The sequence below is a fragment of the Danio rerio genome, chromosome 12 (genome assembly GCF_052040795.2).
Source record: "Danio rerio strain M-AB ecotype USA chromosome 12, GRCz13ab, whole genome shotgun sequence".
Classification (NCBI taxonomy): domain Eukaryota; kingdom Metazoa; phylum Chordata; class Actinopteri; order Cypriniformes; family Danionidae; genus Danio; species Danio rerio.
Window position 1 is genome coordinate 46374135 of NC_141032.1, and position 22941 is coordinate 46397075.

The following is a 22941-nucleotide window of genomic DNA, read 5'->3' on the forward strand; positions in this document are numbered from 1 at the left end:
CAGCATTAAAAGTGCGACACACCCTCATCGTCAGACATTTTCAAATTGTCACCCAGCCAGAGCCAGTAGACAAAGCTTCTGTTAAGTTTCTAACTTGATGTTCAGTGAAAAAAACTGCTAAAATCTGTTGTCATAAACACTCCCACCAGTTTTTTTTTTTTGTGAGCCTATAATATTTCTTGAGATTACAACATTACAATATTCACAGCAGAAATCACTTCAGCAACGTCATATACTACTTATGTTTTTTTAGTCAAGGATAAATAATGATTCCAATAAACAGAGCTGTTGATGAACAACAGGTTTAATGACATTGTTTACATACAGGCCACTTTATTTAGCTTACTTCTCTGAAACATACCCACAGCATCTGACTATAGGAAGAAATAAAAGGATCAACAAATATTAATCATTCATGTGTGTGTGTGTAGATGATTTATGTGTTAGGTGAAAAAAGGAAATTGCATTGGTCAGCATCCTTGTTGTCTACATCACGGCCATATCTTTTGAAGTTTTCTTAATTTTAGCCCAAACTGGCTTGACACTCCTTGTCTGACCAGCTCCTGTTTTATCTAAAAAAATAAATACAATATGCACAAATTAAAATGAATTTATTTTTTTCAGTTGAAGAAACCTCTAAATGCCATCAGAAATGTCGTCTATGTTTATGTTCAAGTATTTCACAACATTAAAGGCAATGAAAAGACCTTAATCATCACCATAAAAGTAAAATTTATGAGCGAAATGAGTCTGAGAAAAAAGCTAATTTTTAAATAAAATATCAAATGACATTTCAAGTTTTTTGCATTTAAACTCTTCAATTATACTCCGCTACGGAACCCCGGAAGGGACGTAGTGGAGGAGAAAAAAAATTGGCTGGGTGAAAAAAAAAAATGGGTGAAAGAAATAAAATGGGTGGGAGGAAAATATATATTTCTAAGTTTTTGCGTTCTCTCGCAAAGTTTTGCGTTCCCTCGCAAAGATGTTTTGCGTTCTCTCGCAAAACTGTTTCTCCACAAACACTTCCTGTTCACTTCACTCATGTTAACCCTCCCGTTTTTGCCGAAATTCTCCAATATTTTACCATTCTATCCCACTTTCTTTACATTAAATCTGTGCGTTGATCGCCTTTCACTTTGCAACCTCTGAACCAGTGAATGCATTTATAAGCGCTGACTGACAGACGCACTCCGTACAATAAACTGATCCCAGATCAGCGTCTGTACATGCCATTTAAAGGGACACTTCTGTTATCAAACAAGTGAGCAGCAATGCATCTCATGCTTTGTTTAGTTTGATAACAGAGGTGACTCTGTAAGAATGCACAGATCTATAATGAAAGCAGTCCATTACATTAGAAACTGTTTGTGCTCATTTAAGAGAAAAAAAGCTGTTTACAATAAAACATGCAGGACGGAGATGAGAGAACGCAAAACATCTTTGCGAGAGAACGCAAAACTTTGCGAGGGAACGCAAAACATCTTTGCGAGTGAACGCAAAACTTTGAGAGAGAACGCAAAAACCTAGAAATATATATTTTCCTCCCACCCATTTTTTTCTTTCCCCATTATTTTTTTTTCACCCAGCCAATTTTTTTCTCCTCCACTACGTCCCTTCCGGGGTTCCGTACTCCGCAAGTTATACAAGTGAGTAAAAAATTCATTTGTAAAAAAAACACAAACAAAGTCACTATAAGATAGTTAACCCAGGCTCATTCTGAAAACATAGACCTATATACATTTCTTGAGATTGCGTAAAATCTTTCAGGAGCTACGTTTTTTTTTTGCAGTTTAAGTTTTCGCAAATCCACCAGAGGCCGCTGTGTACTCATTTGAGATCTCAAACTACTCTCGCGAGTGCCATTCACACCTGTTCCTGCATAAATCCACCAGAGGCCGCTGTCAACTGACTTACTGACTGACCAACTGACCATTCCCACCCACTCCCTTCACTAAACCTTACTGATAGTGTTTTAAAAACCACAGATTGACCAGCGTCAACCCACTTTCCTAAACCCAACCAACAGTCTTTTGAAAAGCAATCCAGAAAAAAAGCCCCCTGATTTGTACCACGTTTTTAGATTTTACCACATTCTCACCCTATTATTTACTTGTTTATTTTATTTTTTGGCTTGCATGCTTTCTGGAACCGTTCTTTGTCGGACTTAAACCCCTTCGTTGCAGTCAGGTCCTGTCTGCGTCCCAGGTCTGCACGCGTACATGGTGAGCTAACTGGACAAACTGGTGATGGCCGGAAAGCCGTCCATATGGAGGTAAGGGGTCAGCTGGTAGCATGGAAAGGAATGGCGTCAAACTGCCCCATAGTGTTTGTTTTAAAGACGAAATGCAGCGAAACGTACCTCTGGCTACATAATTTGTGATCACCAGAAATGTATATATGGGTACATTTTCATGATGAGCTTATGTTAAAGATAGTTTAACATAATAAAGTTTGTTAAATGTATACGTAGATGTATGATTGTTCTTTTACTGTAAGGCAATTAAAAAAAAAAAATATGAGATGTGACTTACTAGCTGTAAAACACTCTGAACGTTTTCAGTTTGTGTCAGGTCTAAAAATGACCTAAGGTTAATTTGAAGTCCTATGAGGTTTTCTGCAAGTATAAGACATATAATAATATCATATGAGCAAACTGTTTATTGGAACACACAATCTTGATGTAGGTCCTACCTGTCCCATTGTTGACAAGAAAAGCCCAACGACCAGGAACATTTACATTAGTCGTGTTTTGGAGGTTTGGGGTGTAGGAGCCGTAATAGTCATTAAGTATCACATAGTAGTCAGTGGAGTTTATGGTATCATATCCAGCCTATTAAAGCCATGTACATTAATGTTAAATATATAGTCGAAGCATAAAGCATAAATGAAGCATATTATTTTAATCCTTTGATAATTTTACCTCAACTGGAAAAGTAATCGCTGCGCAGTCACCATAATTCATCAGAATGAAAGAAAGACCACCTCCTGAAATTAATACTGCTTGAAATGTGATTGCCTAAAAAAACAAAAATCAAAATCATAGTCTATACCACACTATAACAGAATCATACTCTGCTGTACTGTACTATCTTTACCGGTTCTGAGTGAAGATTAAATGTATTCCAATCTGTTGTAAGCATGTAGTCCCATGTGACAACAAAGACCCAAGAAGCAGTGAAGCCCCTGTTTGGGAAATACTGGTTTATATCCTGAGTGGCCCGGTCGAGCACACTTCCATTTGTGTACTCCTGATACCAATATTTGCCAAAACCATAGTCATCAAGCTCACTCCAGAGCGCAGCAATGTAATCTTCATTTCCATATGTTGGAAAGGAATAAGGGAAAGTTTCTACTAAAGGCTGGTTGAATGTAAGTAGTCCATTATAATTAACCTGAAATCAAAGAAATCAGTACAATGTGAAAAGGCTTATCACAACATTTGCATTCATATTAGAGTGGTAACTGAATTCTCACAAATATGTTGCTGTACTTGCGGCCAAAGTATGTAAATGGAGTAGAAAAGGCCACGTATTGATAGGTCTCAAAGCCAGATTCAAGATGTTCAGAGTCTCCTGCTGCTGAGCCGAATGGATAGAATATTGCTGGGGCTGTCGAGAGCATAAACAACAAAAATACAAATAAAGATGAGAGCAGTTTTTACAAGTCAATGTCAATACTGATTTGAGTGCCGTTTAAATTTTTTTATAAGTTAACAAATACCTGTCCATGCAGTTGTTGATGCAACGACTGTCAAAAAAATAGGTATTCAATTATTAAACATCTCTGTAAAGAATACATTGTTTAGTAAAATGATAAGTCTTCCGGTACTTGCAGCATTGTTACCTGTTGAAAATGTGAATGGCTCTGGAATGGTGGTGTCTGTAGTGGTCTCTGGAGTTGTAGTGTCTGTAGTCTCTGGAATGGTGGTGTCTGTAGTGGTCTCTGGAGTTGTAGTGTCTGTAGTCTCTGGAATGGTGGTGTCTGTAGTGGTCTCTGGAGTTGTAGTGTCTGTAGTCTCTGGAATGGTGGTGTCTGTAGTGGGTTCTAAAGTTGTAGTGTCTGTAGTCTCTGGAATGGTGGTGTCTGTAGTGGTCTCTGGAGTTGTAGTGTCTGTAGTGGTCTCTGGAGTTGTGTCTGTAGTGGTCTCTGGGGTGGTCGTTTCTGTAGTGGATGCAACATAAGCACAATAAAAATCCAAGTGATCTGGAGGTAGCTTTTTAAAATTGTTTGTTTTAGAAAGTTCATGTACTTCCAGCGGAAATTGAATATTGAGTAGGGGGTAGGGGTTTCTTCATTTAATTGATTTATGTTTTATTTCTTTTTTAACTACAAAAACACGGGGTGACACGGTGGCTCAGTAGTTACCTCACAGCAAGAAGGTCGCTGGTTTGAGTTCCAGCTGGATCAGTTATCATTTTTGTGTGGAGTTTGCATGTTCTCCCCGTGTTGGCGTGGGTTTCCTCCGGGTGCTCTGGTTTCCCCCACAGTCTAACCAAATGCGTGAATTTAATAGTTTGTAATAGGTGAATTTAATAAATTGTAGGTGAATTTAATAGTGTATGTGTGCGAATGAGTGTATATGGATGTTTCCCAGTACTTGGTTGCAGCTGGAAGAGCATTTGATGCGTTAAACGTGCTGCATAAGTTGGCGATGTATTACGCTGTGGCGACCCCTGATGAATCAAAGGACTAAGCCGAAAGAAAATGAATAAATGAAGAACAGTACAAAGGAAATCAACTTGTATAAACATACTAACAGTAAATAAAAAAGAACAATAAGTAGATTTAATAAATAAATTACATTTTAATTTAAATGCATAGCAGGCCCAAAAAAAAATAAAGTTCCACTTTTTGGCAAAATTATTATTTAACTCAGAATTTTATTCATACACTGTAAAAATAATGCTGGGTTCCACACAAATGATTTGTGTTGTGACAACATGAAGGAATTAAGTTATCTTATATATATATATATATATATATATATATATATATATATATATATATATATATATATATATATATATATACATACATGCATACATGCACACACATATATATATAGCCGCACCCATTTTATATTAGTTTAAAAAAATTGTGGATATAACATAAAACGATTAAGCTGTCCCCACACAAAAAACTCAAGACTTGTGTTGTTTAAGCTCATTTTAAATGATGAAAGGCTAACGTCATTTTTTGAAGGTAAATTAGGATAAATAATTAGAGAACGTGTACTGTATTACTGTTTTTGTAAAAACAATATGCTACTTGATTGGCTTACACGTTACTGTAGGCCGTTCATTAAACTATAATAGTAATTAAATAGTACGATAGTAGTTGTGACGCAAGAAATGATAAATTGTGGAATAAAATGTAAAGTGTAAATTTTCCTCTGATGACATGTTTTTTAATGACAGTACGAACTTTGGGTGGGATGATTGAAGATGATGTTTTTAACACAAATATGATCTAAAACAATTATTTAAAGACTAAAGATTAAAAAGTAATAATAAAGAGTTTTCTATGCAGTGATGCAGAATAAAACAGGGGTACCCAAACAGAGTCCTGCATAGTTTAGCTTCAATCCCCATCAGACACACCCGAGGCAGGTAATCATGCTCTTTGTAGACTTTGTAGAAATGTCCTGGCAGGTGTGTTGAGGAAAATTGGAACTAACTCTTGCAGGGCAGAGTTTGTGCATCCCTAGTATAGAAAAACCATTTAGGGATCCATAAAGAACATTTTGATAAACTTTTAATAAAATAACTTTTCATATAGTGGGAAATGCATGTACATAATCTAAAGGACCTTTGGTGGAACATATCAAGTTTTGCATAACCTGAATTGAATATATGGATGTCAAAAGTATGAAGCTATTGATGTCAATTAAGAAACTCTATGTGCTATGTGCTTTTATGTGTGATAATTACCTATAGGCATTGCTGTTTGTGCTCTAGCTGTTAAAGAAAAGCAGATGATTACATTCAAAACCACAAATGTTTGTCAAATTATGAATAATCAAACAAAAACTCTTACACTGATCCAGAAGTACTAAGAACATCAGCAGATGCAATGAAACCAGAAATAATCTCATGATGAAGTCAGAGATAAATCAGGAATGTCAGAGTTCTTATTCTGTAATCAGAGAGATGATAATAATAATAATTAATAACAGCAACAATTAATACAATAATTTAAATAATGACTTATTAGTAATTAAATAGTTATAAGTTTGAAATTACAGTCTTTTTTTAACAACAATATTCTAAGGCTTCTAAATCATATAAGGCATTTAACTACATACAGCATTTAGATAAAAACAGTGCATTGCAGTGTTTGTGAGTGATTACAATAATTCAGAATTTTGATCATATGTAAGGATCAAAATATTAAAGAACATGTACTGTATTACTGTTTTATTTAAAACAATACTTGATTGGCTTACATGAAGGTCATTTATTATAATGTAATAGTTAAATAGATTAATAGCATCCATGACACAATAAAGGAGAAATTGTGAGAATATCGCGTATGGAGGATAATATTTGACTTACCCTTTCTTTCTAAGTTGCTCTTTCACCTGCTGTTGTTTCGGAGGAGGTTTGACTGATTTTGAACATCAAGCCCTGATGGCTTTTTACTGGGGCAACATCTGCTGGAACAAAAGAAAATATGTTTGGTTGGATCACCGCCAGATTAAACTAAATAAGAACAATGCAATCACAAATCAACTAAAGTTAATACTTAATCTCACACAAACTGAAGGACATAAGACACATAAGAAGGAAGAAAAATATATATTTGAAATGCCTATATTCACAATTGAAAATGACTAAAAGCTTTGTGGTACATGATTCAGTACCTTTAGTGTATTGTATCAAAATGAAACCATAAGCACAATACCATCCATACCACATGTTTACTGAGCGATTTATAGTTACTCCTCATCTGTCACACACCCTGAGAGAGCAGTTTAGAAATGAATAGCAACAGCAATGTTGTGATACTACTTTTTTGACTGTGGATAATTACTGTAATAAAGAGTGAGGATCACAACGAAGGATAACAACAAAATAGATCAGTCACATGACTTGCTTTTTAGAAAAGAACATTTTGATTTAGTGGCTAATTCATATGAATTTGTACGACTTCACTACAATTTAGTACGATTTGCTCATCCCCCAATTAGGGTTGGATTTAAGGGTGGGGTTTGGTGCCAAGCACCCTTTTAGTAGGACGGAAATTAGCCACTAAATTGACACGTTGGATTTATAAGGTTCATTCTGCGTTCTGAATGATTTTGTCATATTGAGCTTCAAAGTTTTTGCATTCCGTATAGCAAACAGTATGTGTGTAACAGTTCTCTTTCATACATTAAAATGACAGAGACACTAAGTGTACTCTAAATAGAAATGATCAAAGTTCTCTTAAATTTGCAAATTGTGATAAAATAAACAGAAAAAATACAGATAGAACCTTCTAATTCTAAAAACGTAATATTCCGCTTGGAATTATAAGGTTCTATCTGGCAAATCATTACTTGAAACATTACTTTTCAAGAGATACAATTAGTCTGCTTATTAATTTTATTCATATTTAACAATATGTTTGAGAAAGTAACTTTTTTTTTGCTTTTTATAACATTTATTTAATGTTTTAGGATGAATATTTTTTTCTAGTTTGAATTAAGCAAGGCTGTGCTAAATATTTTGTCCAGTGCAGCTGTTAATTTATGTATAATGTGGTCATATTTATTGAATTATATGGTTTCTATAAATTATTGAATTATGTTTATTGAAATTTACTGTTTGCCCCATGTACTAAATTAAGTATTTGCTCTTTAAGGCTTATTATCAAATGTAAAGACTTTAAAAGAAAACAGACGATGAGCAAATGAGTTGTTTAACAAACACTGAAAAATGTTTCACTGACTTTATACAAATAATAATTTCACAGTTAATATATTACATTTTCTAATAACTGTTTCTTTTTCAACAATGTCAAATTTAATATTTCATCTCAATGTCAAAAAATGCTTCTAAATCATCACATTTACACGCATCTTTTCAGTTTCATTCATGTATAATGTGCTTAATGAGTGTATGTTCATACATTTGTTAATGATTAATTTTTATTTTCTAAATTAAGTGAATTAAGATGTTAATTAAATGTTACTTTTCATGAAATGTTACAAAATTTTAATTACATATTGGATTGTTTACAAACCAGTTATGTAAGTACCTGGTGTTTTTTTTATTTTTTTATTTTAATCATTCAGAATAAGTGAGTAAATGTCTAATGTATAAAAATGTAAATTATTAAATCAAAATGTAAACGTCTTATTTTAAAGGAAGGTAGTAATAATTTCAGGCATATATATATATATATATATCTATATATATATATATATATATATATATATATATATATATATATATATATATATATATATATATATATATATATATATATATATATATATATATATATATATATATATATATATATATATATATATATATATATATATACAGGAAAAATTAAAAGAAATATAAGTTTATAATTTTTTTTTCAATAACTAATTTTAATTGAAATGTATTATCTTTCTATTCTTAAAGATTTAAATCACCAAAATCTTAATTTAATAGATAAAACAGTTTAATAAAACTGTTTTGTTTAAATGAACCTAAAAATATTGCCTATATTCACTGATAAATAGATAGAAATATTCATTTTTAGAAAGGGTTACTTATATAAATTGGTGTGTTTCTGTAGTCTGACCAGCAGATGGAGCAATGACTTCAACAGTGGGGAGCATGAGCTCTCGCTCCTCCTCCTATAAGCTGTTTTAATGCGTACACCAACCCCACCCCTAACCCTACCCCTAGTGATATCACTCATAGAAGAAGTGCAAGAAAGGAGGAGCGAGAGCTCATGTTCCCCCTCGCTGGAGCTCAGCTCTGTCCAAATGGCTCTGCAGTGAGCACCACTTGCTCTATATCACATCACTGTATAACAGTGGAGAAACACCAGGAAATATCTTAATCTCAAATATCAACATGACAATTGATATATGATATAAAATGCTTCAAGACTGCCACATAAAATGTAATTTTACTCCCCATAAAGTGATAAACCTTTATGAGTTTATTTTAACTTTCAAACACGAATGTAGATATTCTGAAGAATGTTGGAAAACAGTAGCCACTCAATACCATAGTAAGAAAGAAATACTATGCAAGTCAATTGCTACCGATTTCAATTATTAACATTTCTTCAAAATATCTACTTTTGTTTCCAACAGAAGAAACTCAACCTATTTGGAACTATAGTGAACTTTTATTTTTAGTTGAACTATCACTTTAAATAAACACAACCTTTCATGTGCTTCAGTTTATCAATCAGACTGGTCATGAAAAAAACCTGGTATGGCATGCTTTTGAAACAATGTCAAACATTTGGATGTCGGACGACCAAACTCTTAGATTTTAATGATAGAACAGTTTTATTGAAATGCTCCTAAAATATTGGCTATATTCACTGATAAATAGAAATATTCAATCCAATTAGGGTTGTACTTATATTAGCTGATGCGTTTCTAAGGTCTGACCAGCAAATGGAGGCATGACATCAACAGTGACTCACTTTTAGTCACATCAATGTATAATACTGGAGAAACATTTGAAAATACCTTAATAATCTCAAATATCAACATGGCATATGATATTATATAAAATGCTTCAACACTGCCACCCAAAATGTCCTTTTAATTTCTAAACAGTCGTAAACCTTTTAAGTTTATTTTTACTTGCAAACACAAATGTAGATATTCTGACGGAATCAGTAGCCACTTACAGCCATAGTAAGAAAGAAATACTATGGAAGTCAATCGTTTCCGATTTCTAACATTTCTTCAAAATATCTTTTGTTTCCAACAGAAGAAACTCAAACCTATTTGGAACAAGTGAACTTTCATTTTCAGGCGAACTATGACTTTAAATAAACACAACCTTTCACGTGCTTCAGCTTACCCAACAGACCGGTCATGAAAAATACCTTGTATGGCAGGCTTTTGAAACAATGTCAAACATTTTTAATGTTAGTAATATGATAATAGCGATCCAACTTAAACCCATGAGGTAAACTGTGTCACAATGGCACCCTCCTTTCTGAATCGCAACGTGTTTACAGTGCAGTTTCACATTTCTTGTAGGCATGTCTTCACTTCAAGTCAAACACTATGTCCCAACAACACTCAACGTGACAAGATTCCAGCCACAAGCAATTTGTCAGTCTGTACCGCATACTATGTGACATGACATAAACATTTAAATACCAGAGACTGCATTGCAACTATTTAGTAAAGGCTTTTAATCTAATTAATACACGTTAAAGTCACAGCTCTGACTTTCATTTTCATACCATCTGCTAGTTATTGTTTTCAAGAACTGGTCAACTATCAGCTGCTGCTTTCAGTAGGTAATGTCACGTAAAGTGTTATTTAAACTCGCATTTGGAGCATTTAACACTGAATAAAGCACATAATCAATTCCTGAGGTGTTCATTGTCTTAGTAGTGTATGCTGTGTTTCTGCCATGATGTTGCAGAAATAGAAACCGTTTCTGAAGCACAAGTTTCTATATTGCAGATGACTAGGACAAACAATCATCAGGACACGGGTGTAAGCATCAACCGTTTTCTCCCCCTAGTGGTGAGCAAAGAAACATGATATTTTACATTTAAAGGGCCTCAATTTTGGCTTTTTTATAACATGTAAAATGAGTCTTTTGATAACTTTTGGGTCAGAATGAGTTGTAGCTGTCTTTGCACCTGTGCCTTTAAATGAAAATGAGTTGGTTCTTCCCACCCATTCTCGGGACATTGTTTCAGCGAAGGATAACTAGGGTCAGATATCAGGATAAACGCAGCAATTATGTAACACAAACACATGTATACATTTAACACATTGTGCTGTTTTTACTCATCTACTTGCAGCAGATGTGACAGGCTGCCCACTAAACTGGTAAATATGCTGCTATATAGTGATCCAATATAGCCACTTAGACCTGATTTAACAATTCCACAAACCGGGACTTTTGTTGTGTGATTGAAGCTTCTTCGTTTATAGTTGTGTACACTATGCAGCTGTTGTGAATTATGTAGCGGAGAGTATTTCAAAATGCTATAAAAATATAAAGTGTAGCACTTACTGCTTCTTGAAGTGTTGGAACAAAGCTTGTAATCACAGTTTCTTTGCAAACCCTGTCTTGTGGACATGTTTATACGCGTTAATATTGATAAATGGTAATACGTGCCTGTGAATAGATATCGGTGGGCGGGGAAAACTGCACTGCTACGTCACATTGCTGTGGGCCTTAAAATCACTGAAATTTGGATTCTATTTTTATTCATTCATTCATTCATTTATTGTCTTGTCGGCTTAGTCCCTTTATTATTCCGGGGTCGCCACAGTGGAATGAACTGCTAACTTTTCCAGCACTTTTTTTAATGCAGCGGATGCCCTTCCAGTCGCAACCTATCTCTGGGAAACACTATTTTTATGTCAGGAAATAAAAAAGACACTTGTTGTGTTTTTATCAATCCAATATGACACTATACCTGGACACATTTCTGTCAAAACAGCTTTCAGAACTTGATTTGGCATAATAGGTGCACTTTAAGGGGATGTTTCACCCAAAAATGACAAGTTTCCCATTATTCCCAGATCTTTCACTTATTCTAAACCATTTTTGCTGTTATTTTGAATAAAAAAGATATTTTGTAGAATGTTGGTAACCAGTACAGAGTTCAACGCTAAGGGTTTTTTTTCTACTGGCCCAAGCGGACCAGCAGTTTAGATTTTTACTTGCCCTGCCAATATTTTCACTGGCCTCACCAAAAAAAAAAAAGCAATTTCCTAGACGCAATTAAAAAAAAAATGTGTCAAAATGTTTGTAAATCTAGAATTTTAATATTTAAAAAATATTATTTAATGTATAATGAGCAAAATTCAGTTTTATGCAAGCAAAAGTAGCAAAATGTGCTGGTATTTTATGGCAAAACAAAAGATGCCAAATTGACTGCAAGCTGTACATCACTTATTTATTTATTTTTTTTAGCAGCGGTGTACCCTTGTAAATGTCTGTTTCCAAGACATTTAGCATCATCATTTGATGTTGCCGCCATGTTTTTGTCTTTTCGTTGTACTGGTGTTACGGAAAAAAATAACTTGCTCTCAAAATTCAATCAGATAAGAGGAACGAGAAGGTAGCATGTGAAGGCTTAAAACATCGTTTCTCGATTATAAGAATTTATTTGCACAAAATTGACAAATAGTCACAGGCAAATGAAACTTTAGTGACAAGGCAGCAGTGGCCGTAATGATCCTGTCTACTGTTCAGAGCATCTTACGCGCTGGCCCCAGGCCATCGGGCAGTCCTTGTTGTTGTGCCCTGCAATAACCACTGACCACTTATGTATAAACCCACATTTTAATAGCTAAATATTTTGGTTTACATCCATTACTATTTCCAAATACAAGCACTCCACCAAATTACAGAATGTAGTACTGTTATACCTAAAACATACCATAACAAATCAACAGCACTTTTACATTTATGCTGAACATACAAAACAAACAAACATGTAATGTTTTCCCCTGACACCAACCTGTTTCTTCTCCATTTGAATCATGTTGAAGATTAAAGAGAGTTACTGACTTCCATCCATTTTCCTTGAGCAATTTCAGTGTAAAAAAACTGGTTCCAGACTTTACATAAATAGATAAATCTGCAAGTATTTGTCTAGATATGATCAATTTTTGATTCTAGAAAATTGAGCTATTTTAGAGGAAACACTGGCGTTCCTTCCTTGTAGAAAATGTTATGCAGCTAAATAAAAACTGCATAAGCATCCACTATGGACAAAACGCTTTTGTTGATTAAAAATATGAAGAAAGCATAAGTGACTGTTTAAATGTAGGCTATCACTTGGCATTTAAAAATCTTACCATGACTTTTACTGTCAAACATTCAATTCAACTGATGTTTATTTGTATACGTTTTCACACTAATTATTGTTTCAAAGCAGCTTTACAAAAGGTGCACATATTTGCACATATATGTTATTGCATAACAATCAAATAAATAAAAGTTAAGGTTATTAGTTACCATAACTTTATTAGTTGCTAATAACTTTAATAACCGGTCAGACAGAGTCTGCAGATATTTTTTATTATTTCTACTGAGAATAAAAAGTTTGTGTAAAATTATTTATGCGGTGTGACGGTGGTTGTTTGTAATAAATAAATCTTATATACAGTTTATAATAAGAAAAAAAAAATAATAATTCAAATCTCAAAAACTGAACTCCGCGGGATTCGAACACGGGACTTCCTGCACCGCAGCCGAACGCTCAACCGCTGGTCCACGTGGGTACTGCACTACCTGACTTTCACACGTCCCTTAATCCCACTGCCAGCGGACCTCAAACAAAAAAAAAAATAAATAGTTACCAAAATTAATAAATCTTTGGGCGCCAGACAAGATTAACTTGCCAAAAATTAAATTAAAACCCTGGATAGCCGCGGCAAACACTTAACCACCATACACACAAAGAGAAGAAAATAAAGATTACCCAACACACACTTTAAATTAAATTAACTGGTATATTTTTAACAAGCAGTACAACAAAAAGGTTTTCAAAATCAAAATATATACTTTTAACCACTGTTCAGTCATAGATCATAGTCAAAATTAGCACTTCTTAGGTAACAAAAGGAAACATCAAACAAACAATTCAAACACTTCAATAATAATGTTTAGATAACCCAAAAGAAAACAAACAAACAAACAAACAAACAATAATAATGTGTGGCTGATCGACTGGAAACAAGAGAGGGAAAAAATGTAAAGAAAGCCTATGTGATAACGTTGTAATGTGTGTGTGGAATGTGTGGGTGTATGAATGGATGCAAATGGACAAAAGTTACTGACCCAGGGACACCGAAGCCGTTCTGCACAGGTCCACTTTTTCCATCGAGATTTTCAGACCCCTCGCACACAATACTTAGAGAGATCGCCTGGTCACCACGTCCACGAATTGCTTCCACCCCTCAGTTTTTTCCTCACACAGTCATTGAAATCAACAAGCTCTCCACCTCACACCGTTCTTCTCCTCCTTCTCCAATTCTTGCCAGCAAATACAAGGACCGACACCAAAACAACAAGAAAAACCCCTTCTCTGGCCTTTTTCTCCCTCTTTTATAATCTCCAATTGTTTACATGACCTTCCGCTTCCTTCCGACCCCCGGAAGTATTGTCTGGAAGCGATAGGAAGGACCGGTCGGAGCAGCGCCCCCTAGTGGCACTTGAGAAAAATAAACATTAAAGCATCCATCTCGCCACACTCTCCCCCCCTTCGTGAGAACAACCCATGTTGTTCAATGCTCACGAGGATTTACATTTTTAAAATCTTTTTTGATCCTGCTGTGGGAGGATCTTTGTGCAATTTTTCTCCCTTGCTTCCAGCTCCTCTGCCGTGGGGAAACATGGTTTGAGATTACACACATGAACATTTCTCACATCCTCACCAGTGTCTTCAAGAGATACCTGGTAGTTCACAGGACCTAGTTGCTGGATAATGCGGTATGGTCCTTTCCACTTTGGAGCTAGTTTAGCACTGAAATGATGTTGTGCACTAGAGATGGGAAAATTACGGACCCATACACGCTCTCTTTCTCTGAAGAACACATCTCTTCTGTTCTTGTCATAGCTCCTTAACTGCCGTTTTTGAGCTTTGGTGTAATTTTCTTTGGCTTGCCTTTGTAACTGTGTTATTTTGTGTACCATGTCGTATGCAGGCTTGGTTGGTGAGAGATCACGTCTGTGCAGCAGTTTATCCATGGGACTGTGGATTTTCCGACCTAGGTGAAGTTCGGCAGGCGTCATCCCAATGGATTCCTGTATTGCAGAATTTAAAGCAAAACGTAACTCTGGTAAGTATGTATCCCAGGTCTTGTGGTTGTCCTCCACAAACCCTGCAATCATAGACTTCAAAGTGCGATTCACTCTTTCTGTCATGTTGGTCTGTGGGTGATAAGCAGTGGTAAGCTTTGGAGTGATGTTCCATTTTCCACACAGCTCTGTGAATAAAGAAGAAACAAACTGCGCTCCTCTGTCTGACAATATGAAGTCAGGGACTCCCCACCGAGTCAACATTTCTTGTCTTAGTATGGTGGCAATGGTCTGTGCTGTGGCATGCCGCATGGGAAACAGTTCAACCCATTTGGAGAAATAGTCGACAAATACGAGTAAGTACTCATTTTGTTTTCCAGACTTCGGCATTGGACCCATTATATCCACTCCCCACATCTCATTTGGTCGTGATGTTGTAACTTGTTGTAACTTGCCAGCAGGTTTCCGGTTGTCCCATTTGGTGACTTGACATTTGGCACAATTTTTGACATATTTTTTTATGTCTGTCCACATTCCTGGCCAATAAGCAACATCTTGTATTCGCTTGTATGTCTTGTAAATTCCCAAGTGTCCGCTTAAGGGAGTATCATGGTACCATTCTAGTACTGTTGGTCTAAGAGTAGATGGAATGACTACTTTGTAGTGAACAGTTTCATCTGCTAGGTGGGTGATGTGATACAGCTTGTCTTCCAACACAGTGTACTGGGCTTGTTCCTGTTGCTCATTTTTGGCCAGAGCTTGAAAGATCTTCATAATGTCTGTGTCTTGATGTTGTTCCTCCCAGATGGTTTGTGGGGTGACAGGGAAATCAGGCAGATCCTTTTCCGTGGTGTACAAGTTACAGCCTGGCATGGAATACATACGGGACAACGCATCAGGAGCAACATTCAGTCGTCCTTTTCTGTACTCGATCACAAAATCATAGCGTTGCAAGCGCAAGGCCCATCTCATGAGTCGACTGGCTGGTTTGGTGGAATTCATGACCCATTGCAGAGCGGAATGGTCTGTAACCACTGTAAACATTCTAGGTTCCAGGTAGTGTTGCCACTTGTCTAAAGCCCACACCACAGCCAGACACTCTTTCTCCGTGGTGGAGTAGTTCACTTCTGCCTTAGTCAAGGTTCTACTGGCATAAGCAATTACTTCTTCGCCACCCTGCTCTTTACGCTGGGTCAAAACAGCCCCTAGTCCTGAGTCACTGGCATCAGTATACACAGTAAAAGGTATGTTAAGATCTGGATGGCCCAGGATGGGAGGTGTGGTAAGACAGAACTTTAGATTCTCAAATGCTTGCTGGCATAGTGAATCCCACTTGAATTGTCGTCCTTTCTTTTTCAGATTATTCAGTGGTTCAGCAATGCGTGAAAAATTTGGTACAAAACGGTGATACCATCCTGCCAGTCCTAAGAATCGCTGAACATCCTTAAGGTTTTGTGGGACTGGGTAAGCGTGAATGACCTCCACCTTCTTGGGGTCAGCTGCAACTCCTTGGTGACTCACTACGTGTCCTAGAAAGGTAATTTCAGGTAGGCAAAAGGAACATTTTTTTAGGTTTAGGGTTAGACCTGCTTTTTCCAGTCTCTCCAAGATGGTCTGGATGTCGTGAAGATGTTGGGTCAAGGTGGGTGAGTAAATGACAATGTCGTCAATATAGACGTAGCAAATTTTCCCAAGTAAATCTCTCAGGACGATTTCCATCAAACATTGGAAGGTAGCAGGAGCATTTTTCAGTCCAAAGGGCATAACATTGAAATGATATAACCCTCTAGAGGTGATGAATGCAGTCATCAACTTGCTTTTGTCATCCATTGGTACCTGCCAAAATCCACAGTTGAGGTCCAAGGATGAGAATGTGGATGCTCCAGAAAGAGACTCTAAAATCTCTGTGATGTTAGGTATTGGATAAGCATCACTTTCTGTCATCGCATTTAATTTTCTGTAGTCCACACAGAACCTAAGACTGTTGTCTTTCTTAGGAACAAGAACTACTGGAGATGCCCATGGAGAACAAGACTGTTCGATGACACCAGCCTTTAGCATCTCTTCAATCTGTTCCTCTACTATGGCTTGTTTTCCAGGTGTCAACCGATAAGGACGTTGCTTAACGGGTACTGGGTGAGTGGTGTAAATGCAATGTTGAAGAACAGTGGTTCTTCCAAGCTGAAGAGTACAGACTTTTGGGTTTGACTGGAGAAGATGAAGTAACTGTGGCTTACTTTCTAGTGGTAAGTGTGCTTCGGCAACAGCCATCTCAATCAGAGCTTGATCATCACTACTGGGTGCAAGTTGGGATACTACTGGAAACGGTAATGGTGGAGGAATAGAGCTGAGCAGAGATAGTGTCTTACTTGAATGTTGGGTTTGTGCATTTTTGTTCAAATGTTGGGATCTTCCCACAGGAACACTAGCATGTCCAGGTTGAAAAGGGTACTCTTCATTAGGGTTGGACTTAAAAGAGTATGTCTGGTCAACTACATTAATTTGTAGACCACTTGAATAAATGAAATCTAAACCCAAGACTACGGAGTAAGCCAAGGCTTTTGGAGTGAGAATGGCAGCTTGAGTAGGAAAAACTTTGTCATGCAATATGATTTCAAAATTCGTCCATCCTAAAGGAACTTCGGCTTCTCCATTGGCCAGATAGAGAGGGCCAAGTGTCCAGGGATGGAGGCTGGCTTGGGGATCGATCTCCTTCCACAAACTCTCATGGAGTAAAGTGTAACTGGCACCCGTATCCAATATGGCTTTTCCTCTCCAAGCCCCAATGTAAATTGGAACTATCAGCTGTTGTGGTATGACCACAGATTTAGTAACAGTCGACTTGGGTAATGACTTTGAAGGAAGTGTAACAGACATGGCATTGTTAGATGGATTACCTCCGTGCTTTTGGGTCTGAAAATAACGTTTATTTCCAGTAGGAGGAGGGTGACTAGATGATTGAGTGGTTTGCACAGAGGAGGAATAGTGAGGACAACTACCTGGTGGATGCAGACCTTTGCATCTCCAACACAAAACTGGAGGTTTCTCAACTCGGTTGGGGGCAATTCTTTGTGGTGAGGGTTGAGTCACATGTTCTACATAATGTAACTGCTGAACATAATCCTTCTCAAGCTGAAGGCCCAGTTTAACCAACTCATCCACTGTATGGACACGGCTTCGAAGTTGACTGGCTAGGTGAGGTTTTATGTTTTTTAGAATCATTTTTACTAATTCACTCTCAGTTAGTGTGGGCTTCCATCGTTTGCACATTGCTCTGTATGTAAAAGCAAAGTCTCTAATTGACTCTTTCTCTGCTTGTGTTCTAGTTCTAACCCTCTCTGCCAGCTCATCCTCATAGTCTTCTGAAAGGAAAGCTGAGAGAAAAGCAGTTTCAAACTCACTCCATGTGGAAATAGCAGAGCGAGCCACTTCCCACCAATCCCGGGCTGTACCGTACAGGACAGTGCGGAAGGTAGCTAGAATGTCTGGATCATCTAGAGGGTGTAAGGCCAGGAAATCTTTGCAGCGTGTTACATATAGCAGTGGATCAGCATCATCCGAAGGTCTTCCAAACGTTGGAAAAGTTAACTTTAAATGATCACTTTTTATAACAGGTGTTTGAAAAGGCATTGGAGCAGTCACTGAAGATGAAGACTGTGTTGAAACGGATACAGGTGCACTGCTTGGAGGATCAGACACTTGCTTTATAGGTGGGATGAAATCACTTATTTCTGTTTGAAGATTGTCAAGTTGGTTTTTTATGGCATTAATTTCAGTGCTGCAGTGATTTAGATCACTGGAAAGGCGTTCAAAATTCTTGTCCGAGTGTTCCTTGGTAGCTTGAATATCCTTCTGCAATTCCAACTGAGCTTGTTCCACCATGAAGCGAATCTCTGAAATTAAGGTACTTTCACTCCTTTGGATTTCTTGTGTCACCATCACCTTCACAGCTTTAGTGAGTTGATCCGCTGTCTCTGTGTCATCTTTTCGTTGTGCAGTTAATGTGTTCAGGAGTTGCTGATAGGTGGATTCCATTTTTGCAAGCTTTGCTTCATGCAGGGAAAAAGATTTAGACGATTTTTCGGTGAGTTCCTTCACAGCTTTATCTTGCCGTTTCAGACAGTCAAATACACGATCCCAGTTTCCTTGTACATGAGCAGTAAGTTGATGAATTTCTCTTCCAGGTGTAGGGAGGTATCCAGGAAGAGCATGCTGGGTTGCTGTGGAGGGCGGTGATTCTACCGTGGATGCACTTGTGCACAGTTGCATTGGGTCAGGTTGAACTGTAGAAGTAACACCTGGAGTGGTGGTGTGGAAATGCGCTTGAGTCCTTCCATAAGGGTCTAACTGAGTGGGTGTGGAGTGGTATGTGGGAATGTTGGAAGGTGATGAGAACTGTCTTTGCTGCACTGGTGGCCAAACTGGAGTGGCTATATCTGGTGGATCAATATCCACGGAAGTTGAAGGGGAAGGATTGACGTTGGCCATGTTTATAGTGTGTATGAGTGCAATCTAAGGGTTTTGAAAAAATAAAAATCAAAAAAGAAAATGTTGACTTTTTAAGCAATGTGGTCACAAAAAAAAATATATATAGAGAGAGAGATGTCAAAAGTACCACAAGTACCAAATTCACAAGGTATACAAAATCAGTACAATTCCTGTACAATGACACAAATGTTCTATAACAACTTTTTTTTTTTTTTTTTTTTAACAAAATTGTTTTTTTCCAAAGTCTTTGTCAGTAAAGCAAAACAGTTCAAAAAGTCAAAAGGTTGTTGTCAACTGAAATCAGTCAAACAATTCAAATGAGTTTCAAAGTTCAAAATTTCCCAAAATAAAGTAAGGTTTCAATGGTGTTCAATGTCTTTTAAAGTGTTCAGTTTTTTTTTTTTTTTTTTTTTTTTTTAAGTGTTCAGGGTCCCTGTCCGGGCGCCACTTATGTGACGGTGGTTGTTTGTAATAAATAAATCTTATATACAGTTTATAATAAGAAAAAAAAAATAATAATTCAAATCTCAAAAACTGAACTCCGCGGGATTCGAACACGGGACTTCCTGCACCGCAGCCGAACGCTCAACCGCTGGTCCACGTGGGTACTGCACTACCTGACTTTCACACGTCCCTTAATCCCACTGCCAGCGGACCTCAAACAAAAAAAAAAATAAATAGTTACCAAAATTAATAAATCTTTGGGCGCCAGACAAGATTAACTTGCCAAAAATTAAATTAAAACCCTGGATAGCCGCGGCAAACACTTAACCACCATACACACAAAGAGAAGAAAATAAAGATTACCCAACACACACTTTAAATTAAATTAACTGGTATATTTTTAACAAGCAGTACAACAAAAAGGTTTTCAAAATCAAAATATATACTTTTAACCACTGTTCAGTCATAGATCATAGTCAAAATTAGCACTTCTTAGGTAACAAAAGGAAACATCAAACAAACAATTCAAACACTTCAATAATAATGTTTAGATAACCCAAAAGAAAACAAACAAACAAACAAACAAACAATAATAATGTGTGGCTGATCGACTGGAAACAAGAGAGGGAAAAAATGTAAAGAAAGCCTATGTGATAACGTTGTAATGTGTGTGTGGAATGTGTGGGTGTATGAATGGATGCAAATGGACAAAAGTTACTGACCCAGGGACACCGAAGCCGTTCTGCACAGGTCCACTTTTTCCATCGAGATTTTCAGACCCCTCGCACACAATACTTAGAGAGATCGCCTGGTCACCACGTCCACGAATTGCTTCCACCCCTCAGTTTTTTCCTCACACAGTCATTGAAATCAACAAGCTCTCCACCTCACACCGTTCTTCTCCTCCTTCTCCAATTCTTGCCAGCAAATACAAGGACCGACACCAAAACAACAAGAAAAACCCCTTCTCTGGCCTTTTTCTCCCTCTTTTATAATCTCCAATTGTTTACATGACCTTCCGCTTCCTTCCGACCCCCGGAAGTATTGTCTGGAAGCGATAGGAAGGACCGGTCGGAGCAGCGCCCCCTAGTGGCACTTGAGAAAAATAAACATTAAAGCATCCATCTCGCCACAGCGGAATGATTTTAGGAGTATCATAAATAAAAACTTTATATATGAAACAATTATTTTATGTTTACAATCAAATCCAGTTAGATCCACTAATGATTCATTAATTTAATATTTGGTAAACAAAATCTCTCGTATAATATATCTACTAAAAGACAGAAAATAATACTTTACAAACTATTGTAAATAAATCAAATTGACCTTATAATATTATTATTATCACAACAATTTAAGTGAAATTCATTTAAAAACTGAAAAAATATAAATTTACACACATTTACACAAGTAAATACATAGACTCAATGATGTACACGTAGATTCCGTGTGGGCCTGCTAATATAATATATGCTATTATATGGTTAACCAATGCAGTTATATAGCATATAATGTAAGTCTTAAAGGGCACCTAGGTTACCCCTTTTCCCAGATGTATTATAAGTCTTTTGTGTCTCCAGAATTTGTCTGTAAAGTTTCAGCTCGAAACACCCATCAGATTATTTATTATGCCTTTTATAATTTCTATTTTATAGGTTTGATTAGCAGGTAGCTGTTTCTGTGTACTACGCCTTTAAGGCTAGTCTTGTGCTTCATGCTCACCGTTTCCGCGTGCCTGTCAATGTGCCGCCCTCGGCTGCATCAGACAACAGACAGACATGATGGAAGAAGATCTCGCGTAACGAGAAATACTGCAGTAAGAACTATACCAATGAGTATTTGATACATTTGTTGTGGAGTTGCAACGATGAGTCACAAACTGGGATTGAAGCGTCTTCTTTTATAACTGTACTGACATGCAGCTGGGCTGATGAAGTAAATCTAAAGTAAATCGCTGTAATTCATTACACGCATGCACTGTTTTAAAACATTTTAAACTTGTAAAACTCATTCTTCTTGATCACATTTGATGATTATTGATTTTCCTAGCAAACTGAAGAGACCACTTATTCCCAGTTGCTTTGTGCATGTCCTGTCTTGTTGATCTGATTATACGCGTTACTACGGAGACATGTTAATACGCAGATGTCAATCAATTCAGTGGGCGGAGGGACCGCACTCCTACGTCAAGTTGTGGTCGGTCTGAAAACTGCTTGAATTGGTCCACCGTTTTTATCTTGTTAAATTAAAAAAAAGGACTCGGTGTGTTTATATCACTCCAATATGACGATATATACACGTATGTGTCCAAACAGCTTGAAAAGTAGATTTTTTACCATAGGTGCCCTTTAATGGTGAGTGATTTTGTTTTTGATAAAAGGTAGTGTTTTTAAATGCTAGTCTTTTTTTATGCAACAGGCGCACACAAATACACACGCACACATTTAAAACAACCTATATTCTTCTTCAGCACATGCAAATATCTTTGAGATTTTGGTGGTAGCAGACGGCCAGCAAAACAATCAGTCACAAACAGTTTTGGGGGTAACGCAATTATGTAATGATATTACTTTTCTAAGGACCGAATAAAGTAAGGCATTAAGGAGTTTTATTCAAATAAATTATTAAGTAATAATATTTGAGGTACTTTTTAAAAAAATGTAACTCGAGTTCATTTTTAGATTAATTATTTTGCTTTTAAAAATAATTAGCTGAATTAAAATTAGTGCAATCACGTTGAATCACACTCAGTGAAGAAAATGAGCTCTCCGTAGGAGCTGACAGAAACTAAAATGGCAGAGCCTTACATTTCTGTGATGGAAGAAAAAAGGATAGTGTCAATACACAGTGATTTTACTGAACTAATACGGCTAAAACACAAAAGTAGCAAACAATTTGCTTTCAGCGTTCATTAATATGTATATACTGCTTGAATAGCATCAGGAAGTCCTCAGAAGGTAACAATATTCTTTATTTATTTATTTATTTATTATTATTATTATTTTTTTTTTACAGTAAATGAAAGGTGTAGGTTATTCACCTTATTCTCTGC

At 36.6% G+C, this 22941-nt stretch overlaps 1 protein-coding gene and 1 long non-coding RNA gene across 2 annotated transcripts; one reads left to right on the forward strand and one right to left on the reverse strand.

The window, feature by feature from the left end:
* Positions 1-286: 286 nt before the first annotated feature.
* Positions 287-14284, reverse strand: LOC100536599 (sushi, nidogen and EGF-like domain-containing protein 1). Its single transcript, XM_087276943.1, has 12 exons — positions 13995-14284; positions 6555-6652; positions 6037-6135; positions 5931-5957; positions 3844-4161; positions 3721-3747; positions 3475-3608; positions 3096-3392; positions 2921-3016; positions 2692-2830; positions 2532-2614; positions 287-572 (listed from the first exon to the last, which is right to left on the reverse strand). The coding sequence occupies exons 3-12, from the start codon at positions 6092-6094 to the stop codon at positions 492-494; spliced, it is 1260 nt and encodes a 419-aa protein (XP_087133069.1). The 5' UTR covers positions 6095-6135; positions 6555-6652; positions 13995-14284; the 3' UTR covers positions 287-491.
* Positions 12078-22158, forward strand: LOC148679620 (uncharacterized). Its single transcript, XR_015944919.1, has 2 exons — positions 12078-13278; positions 21022-22158. It is a non-coding gene; the product is annotated as an uncharacterized LOC148679620 (long non-coding RNA).
* Positions 22159-22941: the final 783 nt, after the last annotated feature.

Bases quoted from the DNA above. Each gene is read 5' to 3' on its own strand.
- LOC100536599 (XM_087276943.1), bottom strand. From the start codon at position 6,094: ATGAGATTATTTCTGGTTTCATTGCATCTGCTGATGTTCTTAGTACTT. The intron at 3,017-3,095 runs GTAAAGATAGTA...TTGTTTTTTTAG, and splicing joins TTAATCTTCACTCAGAACCG to GCAATCACATTTCAAGCAGT. The intron at 2,831-2,920 runs GTAAAATTATCA...TGGCTTTAATAG, and splicing joins CGATTACTTTTCCAGTTGAG to GCTGGATATGATACCATAAA.